The 7871-nt window shown below is 22.5% G+C and overlaps 2 protein-coding genes across 6 annotated transcripts in view; one reads left to right on the plus strand and one right to left on the minus strand.

Moving 5' to 3' along the window:
• Window positions 1-4973, plus strand: part of LOC122508402 (zinc finger protein GLI4-like) — a 27638-nt gene extending 22665 nt beyond the window's left edge. For 3 of the 5 annotated variants that reach the window (XM_043622867.1, XM_043622117.1, XM_043625532.1), the window contains 2 exons: window positions 1382-1583; window positions 4857-4973. In XM_043622867.1, the coding sequence (XP_043478802.1) occupies window positions 1382-1583; window positions 4857-4881 (227 nt within the window). In that variant the 3' untranslated portion in view covers window positions 4882-4973. Of the gene's footprint in view, window positions 1-237; window positions 389-1381; window positions 1584-4856 lie in introns of those variants that run through there. The other 2 variants (XR_006302399.1, XM_043624752.1) reach the window with 2 other exon arrangements.
• On the minus strand, window positions 4714-7134 carry LOC122512509 (early nodulin-75). Its single transcript, XM_043628425.1, has 3 exons — window positions 7071-7134; window positions 5997-6257; window positions 4714-5440 (listed from the first exon to the last, which is right to left on the minus strand). The coding sequence occupies exons 1-3, from the start codon at window positions 7083-7085 to the stop codon at window positions 4835-4837; spliced, it is 882 nt and encodes a 293-aa protein (XP_043484360.1). The 5' UTR covers window positions 7086-7134; the 3' UTR covers window positions 4714-4834.
• Between the last annotated feature and the right edge of the window lie 737 nt (window positions 7135-7871).

Raw genomic sequence — 7871 nt, forward strand, 5'->3', positions numbered from 1 at the left:
AATAAATTTATATTCAAAACGCACATGCGAAAGAGAAAATAATTAAAATATTTCGAGTGTAATTGCAGGAAGATTCTTTTCTTTTTTTTAAAGTGGATCTGGACTGAAATGTAAATTACGGATTTTTAATGAGATGAATTTTTCTTTTTCATGTCTTCTTCATCGATGATTATCATGATGATAATAATTGGCTATATTTTGATGAATTTTCCATAATTCTTTTTCTCTTTTCAAAAGATTGATAAAGAAGTCGTCGAGGAATTTACATATAACGAGGTGTCGTTGGATTCTGCAATGAATAATGCAGCAGAGAATGTTTATGAGGTATATATAGAAAATAAAATAAAGAAAAAAGAAAAAAGAGTTTTTAAGAAGTAATTTCTCCTCATGTAAGGTTACAGAGAGTTCCTGATCCACAAAGGTAGTTTACCTTGCAAGAATCAAGAGGCACGCCTTATTCACAAAAGTGGTCATGGGCGGTTCTCTGATCTTTTATCTTTGTTTATTGTTTTTATTTTTTTTTTTGGTTTTTTTTTCATGTAATTATTTTTCAGGCTTCGCGCTCATCTACTAAAATCTACTGTTTAGTACTTTTTTTAAATTTCTGGCACTAAAAGCTGATTTTTTCTTTTTTTTTTACAGAATTTATACTAGTTTAAGTAAATACGATAGTAATTGAAATTAAGAAATTATTCTCAAAAATTTTGATAAAATTCTTAGACACACTTGGAAAAATTTTAATAAAATTCTTTGAAACGATTCAATTATTTTCTTATTTTCAAAAATTTTGATAAAATTCTTCGAAACAAAATAATTATTTTTAAAAATTTTAATAAAATATTTGTGAAAAATTCAATTATTTGAACAAATAATAAAATTATTCGCAGGAATTTAATTATTTTCAAAATAATTATTTAAAAATAAATTCTTGGTAAAAATTCAATTTTTATAAAATTTTTCGCTGGAATTTATTTATTTATTTACAAAATTCAATTATTCAATTATTTTTAGTACAATTTTAATAAAATTTTTCGAAAGAATTAAATTATTTTCAAAAAATTTAATCAAAATCATTAATTTGGTAAATAATAAAATTTATTCACAATTTTAATATATTTATAAAATTGTTTTATGATTTTTTAATTTTTTTTTTAGTTTGATTTTTTGTTTAATTTTGCATCATTTTTTTTTTTTCTAATTTCAAAAAAAATGTATTTTTTTGTCTATAATTATTAATTTTCTATCGTAATATAATTATCGTATCGCAATTAAAATATTTCTATTTTCGTATGGAAACTTTTAGAATTTATCATTTCTTTTACGAAAAAACGGAAAACAATATTTCTTTTTTTGTATAATAATAAAATAATTTTGCTTCCAGCGACTTTTGCTCTCACCTTTGTAAGCCTGGAGTCGTGCCATAATTTCAGAAAAATTGCAGAGTTCATTGCGCCATTAAAGGATTCCAAAGGTTACCAGATGAAAGTAAATCGATTCAAAGTACCTAAACAGAAATCACATTCTACGACAAAACCAAACTTGGAACCACACACAAACATAGAGACAACAATGGGAAGACTATCGTAAATACAAAATTTATTCCTTTTTCATTTATTTGTTTTTCTCTTATTTGTTTTGTTTTTATGCATTTTTTTCTCTTATTCGTTTTGTTTTTATTCATTTTTTTCTCTTATTCGGTTTCGTCTTTATTCATTTTTTTTTATTCGTTTTGTTTTTATTAATTTTTTTCTCTTGTATTCGATTTTTTTTTCTTTTGAGAAAGAGAGACAAATTTATTGAAAGAAAAATCTGAAAATTAGACACATCGAAGAATCGTAAGCATTACTCATGCGTTATTGCATTCATTATTTTAATTTCAACATCGACTCATTCAAGAATGTACTGAGATATGTAAATTAATGTGGTAATCAGTGTGTGTTCGATTGTAGAGAGAAAAAAATGATTTCAAAATGCCATGAGAAATTCGCCTATCAAACGAGAAGAGAAATAAATTTTATTCTTAACGCCCTTGCACGGCTTTATATTTTACCAATGCAGAGGGAAAATATTAGAAATCAAATTTCATGGCTAATGTAAAAATTTTGTTCAATAAGGCAGAGCACAAAGAAAGGCAGATTCTTCTTTTTAAATCGTTTATTGTTCTAAAGTGAAAAAAAATCGGACAAGTGCAAATTTAATTCGCACTTGTCCGATTTTTTCTATTAAACATTTCTTAAAATAAGAGACTTATAATAAAATGAGTTTATTGACAGATCGCAGAAAAGTACAAAATGAAATTTTTATGGTAACTCTGAATGAAATAAGCGACGTTTTCGACTCTTTTTTAAAATCTTTTATTGGCTAAATTATTTTTTTTGTGTCTTAACGAATTTAAGATGCGAAAAAAATACGAGGCCTTAAAATGTAATTTTGCCACTAAAAGCGAGACTCAGAGCCAAATAGACTTTTTGTTTGTTTCGAATAAATTTTATTTTGTTCGAATAAAATTTTATTTGGTTCGAATAAATTTTATTTGGTTTAAATAAAATTTTTGTTTGGTTAAAATAAAAGTTTTATTTATGTTGAATAAAATTTTTATTTAAAACAAATAAATAAGGCTCTGAGATAAATACACTTTCATTTAAATCAAGTGAATTATATTCGGTTCGAATAAAATTTTTCTCTAGGATTCTTTATTTATACGTTACCCTAAAAATCTGATAAGTACAGGCTTCGCACTCAATAATTAATTTTTAAAAAAATGACAAATAGTAGCTTTAAGAGTGAAAAAGGAAGTAAAAAAGTAGCTATCAAAAAATTTTAATTTGACGACTAAAAAGCACGTTTTAATCAATTCAGGTACAAAAATCACAAAACAAATTTTTGATTCTGTATTTCCCTGATTTTTATAAAAATATTCCCTTTTTTCTTAAACTTGTATTAACTTGAATTTTATATTCAATTATTTTCCAAACTTTTAGTTAGAATTCTTCAAAAATTCGATTATTATTTGAAAATAACTTTTAAAAGTAAAAATATAAATTTGATTTTTCGAGGAATTTATTAAAAATTATTTTAGAAACAATTGAAATCGTGTGAAGAATTTTATTATTTATGCAAATTATTGAATTCTTGCAACGAATTTCAATAAATTTTTTTAAATAATTGAATTTCTATAAAGAATTTTATTATTTATAAAAGCAATTGAATTCCTGTGAAAATTTTTTTATTTATGAAAATAATTGAATTCTTGCAACTAATTTCAATAGATTTTTTTAAATAATTGAATTTCTGTAAAAAATATTTTTATTTATGAAAATAATTGAATTTTTGCAACTAATTTCAATAAATTTTTTTAAATAATTGAATTTCTGTAAAAAATATTTTTATTTATGAAAATATTTGAATTTTTGCAACTAATTTCACTGAATTCTTTTAAATAATTGAATTTCTGTGAAGAATTTTATTATTTATAAAAGTAATTGAATTCCTGTGAAAATTTTTTTATTTATGAAAATAATTGAATTCTTGCAACTAATTTCCATAGATTTTTTTAAATAATTGAATTTCTGTAAAAAATATTTTTATTTATGAAAATAATTGAATTTTTGCAACTAATTTCAATAAATTTTTTTAAATAATTGAATTTCTGTAAAAAATATTTTTATTTATGAAATTAATTGAATTTTTGCAACTAATTTCACTGAATTCTTTTAAATAATTGAATTTCTGTGAAGAATTTTATTATTTATAAAAGTAATTGAATTCCTGTGAAAAATTTTTTTATTTATGAAAATAATTGAATTCTTGCAACTAATTTCAATAAATTTTTTTAAATAATTGAATTTCTGTAAAAAATATTTTTATTTATGAAAATAATTGAATTTTTGCAACGAATTTAAGTTTAGTTTCTTTCTAAATAATTGAATTTCTCTGAAGAATTTTATTATTTATAAAAGTAATTGAATTCTTTTCAATTTTTTTAAACAATAGAATTTGTTTAAAGAATTTTATTATTTATGAAAAATATTTAAATTTTTGCAACGAATTTCAGTGAATTTTTTAAATAAATGAATTTCTGTGAAGAATTTTCTTTTTTCTTGAAAATAATTAAATTCTTGTCAAGGATTTTATTAAAATGTTTGTAAATAATTGAATTTGTTTAAAGAATTTTATGTAAATTTAGAAGATTAATTCAATTACTTGAATTAATTTATTTAAAACTGTATTAAAAATAATTGAATTCTTGCAATGAATTTAATTATTTAGGAAAATAATGTAATGCCCATGAACAAATGTTATCAAAATTTTAGAAAATAATTAATTTCTTCCACAGAATTTTATGTAAATATTTTAAATAATTGATTTCTATCTAAAAAATTTTTTTCGAATTTATTTTTCATATAATTGAATACGTGTAAAATTTGAATTTATTGAATTTAATTGAATTCATGATATTAATTGAATTTTTGCAAAGTATTTGATTGATTTTTTTTTTAAATTGAATTCTTTAGAGAAATTTTATTCAAATTGTAAATATTGAAAATATTTGAATTTTTAGCGAAGGATTTCATTATTTGTGAAAATAATTGAATTTTGCAAAAAAATTTTCGAATTGTTTCTAAGAAGAATATTTATTAATAATTATTTTATTTCAACTATTAGCGAATTTAAATTTTAAAGTAGTTCAAATGAAAAAAGTAGCTTATAGTGTCACAAATTTAAAAAAAGTTTTTAAATAGTAGCTAATTGTAGAAAAAGAAAGTAAATAGTTGTTTTTAGTAAATGAGTGCGAAGCCTGACGAATTTATGTGTTTAAATAATAATTTTTCTTTTACGTTTTGCTAAAACTATAGGAAAATCCATCGGGTGTTCTATTAAAATCTAATTTTCCCGGGGGATAAAATCGCCTGGGCGCTGGAGTTGTTATTTGATTGTAATGAGATTGCGGTTTGGAGAGTGGACGGTATTCAGAAACGGGAGCAGGCGACCGATAAGGACCGGAATTATACGATTTTTGATAATGAGATGGAACATATTGTGGTGTTTGATAATTAAATGCTTGGCTCTGCAATTCATGGGATGGTTGAGATGACTGATGATATTGCGCTGGTCGTGGAGGTGGTGCTGGTTGATATTTTCTTTGCTGATATGGTTGCAGTTGATATTGAGATTCAAATTCGGCAGTTGGCGATTGATATTTCACTGAATTTGGATCATGATGATATTCATATTGAAATGTAATTTTTGGTTCTACTTTTTTTGGCGCCTCGACAATTTGAGGTTCGTATTGATTTTGAGTTTGAAAGCGAGAATCGTAAAATCTTTCCTTGGGAAATTGATAATCGGGTGGATTGTATTGGGGAAGTGGAACGTATTCTGGTTGCACTGGTTCCGGTGGTATTTGGGGTGGTGCCGTTGGTATGTGATCTCCTGATGCCTGCAAAAAGAAATTTTCTTTTTAGAAAACAAATATTTCTTTTTGAAGAAAAAATTATTTTGATAATTAATGGAATAAAAATTGAATTGAAAATTGAATTTAGTAAATTCAATTTTTATTCACTAAATTTGCTGAATTGAATTTAATTCAGTAAATTTAGTAAATTCAATTTTTATTCACTAAATTTACTGAATTAAATTTAATTCAGTAAATTTAGTAAATTCAATTTTCATTTTAATTCCGTAAATTTAGTAAATTCAATTTTCAATTCAATTCAGTAAATTTACTGAATAAAAATAGAATTTACTAAATTTACTGAATTGAATTGAAAATTGAATTTACTAAATTTACTGAATTGAATTGAAAATTGAATTCACTAAATTTACTGAATTGAATTTAATTCAATAAATTTACTAAATTAAATTTAATTCACTAAATTTAATTCACTAAATTTACTGAATTAAATTTACTAAATTGAATTTAATTCACTTAATTTACTGAATTAAATTTAATTGACTAAATTTTCGATTCTTTTTTTTTTTTGTAGGAAAAATACCTGAAAACCATTTTTCCCAGCAGTGTAGGTGACGGTTCTTCTTTCTCCATTGGGATCAATGTAAGAATATGATCCTCGACGATTGCCGAATTCGTCACTCTCTTCCTTGAATTCAACGCCGTCTTCCTGTTTATACGAAGCTCCAAAAGTTCCATCTCCTGATAAATATCGAGTGTCACTTAAAATTGCCGCATTCCGCGGCGATTCTTGATAGTGCGGATCTTGACAGTGACCAAGGCCTGCAACGCTCACTAGAAGCAACTGTATTTAATTTCCTCCATTAGAAATTAATTATTTTTATTAATTTTTATTATTAATTAATTTCTATTCACTTAGAAATTATTTATTTAATTTTTAAAAAAATTAATTTCTATTAAATTAATTTCATTGTTAATTAATTAATTAATTAATTGGAAATTAATACAGGGTTGCCACAAAAATTTAATTTTCTTTTTGAGGAAATTTTTTGAAAATAACTGAATTTCTGCGAAGAATTTTATTCAAATTTTTTTTTTCTTGAAAATAATTTAATTTCAAAGGTGAATTTTATTATTTATAAAGATAATTGAAATATTTTTTTAAATTTTACTTTTTAAAAATAATTGAATCTCTGAATTTATTTCTAATTTCTCCAAAATTTGTCAGAAATAGAAAAAATTAAAGGTTTTGTATTAGAATTCGTGGTAAATTGAATTAAGTAAAAATTAATATTAATGAGAGTTTTAAGTTTGATGAATTTAATGAATTAAATTAAATTAATGAAATAAATTATAAACCAAAATGAAATTAAATCCTTAGGATTTCGAAAAAAAGTAGAATTTTTTATTCAACACCAACACTGAAAATTGTTCTATTTTTGAAATCTGCGAACACTATTAAAATTAAAAAAATTTAATTAAAATAAAATTGAAAAAAATTGATTAAAATAAAATTGAAAAAAAATAATTAAAATTATTAATTTTAATCAACTTTGTCAACATTGTCACTGAAATGTCACGTAGCACTATATTAAAAAAACTGGATTAATGGGAATGAAAAAATAAAAGAAGAAACTTTATAATAAACGGAACTTACGAAAATTGTATGCATATTGGTTATAAGAATATTGAACAAGAGAATGAAGGATAGTGCTTGAGAAAATAACTATTGGGGCGTTTTATACATCAAGCGAGATCCCTCGTTTCTCAGGATCCCACAGGAGAAAGGTTTTTACGCCCTCTCATTTTTCACAGTCTATTATTACATATACAATATAAATATATATATACAACTAAATTTTTTTTTCTCAATTTTTTTTACATTTTTCTCCATTTTTAATTTTTTTTCCAAATTTTTATTTAAATATAAATATGAATGTTTTCTCTAAACATTTTATAATAAACTTCTTCGCATAAATTCAATTATGTTCAAAAATTGAAAAAAAATTCTCATTAAAAATTTCAATTATCTTTAGAAATAATAAAATTTTTCTCCGAAATTCAATTATTTTCAAAAAGTTTAATAAAAAATTCTTGGCAAAATTTCAATTATTTTTTATAAATTTTCTTCATTTTCAATTATTTATAAAATCTACTATTTTAATAAAATTTTCCAAAAGAATTTAATTATTTAAATAGAATATTAATAAAAATTTCCCAGAAATTCAATTATGTACTTATCATTTTTTTTTATAAATTTCTTCGCGCCAATTCAATTATTTTTAATTTTTTAATGAAGTTTCTCGAAGGCATTGAAATATATTCAGAAAATTAAAAAAAAATAGTTCTGAGAAATTCAATTATTTCGAAAAATTTTAAAGAAACTTCTTTTAAAAATTTTATTATTTTAAAAAATGTTGACAAAATTCTTTACATGATTTAGTAAATAAAATTTTCC

Source organism: Leptopilina heterotoma, unplaced genomic scaffold (genome assembly GCF_015476425.1).
Source record: "Leptopilina heterotoma isolate Lh14 unplaced genomic scaffold, ASM1547642v1 Lhet_0, whole genome shotgun sequence".
NCBI lineage: Eukaryota > Metazoa > Arthropoda > Insecta > Hymenoptera > Figitidae > Leptopilina > Leptopilina heterotoma.

What these genes read in the sequence shown, in the direction of transcription:
- LOC122512509 (XM_043628425.1), bottom strand. An exon ending in CTGGGAAAAATGGTTTTCAG is followed by an intron (nt 5,441 to 5,996) that starts GTATTTTTCCTA and finishes TTCTTTTTGCAG; the next exon opens with GCATCAGGAGATCACATACC.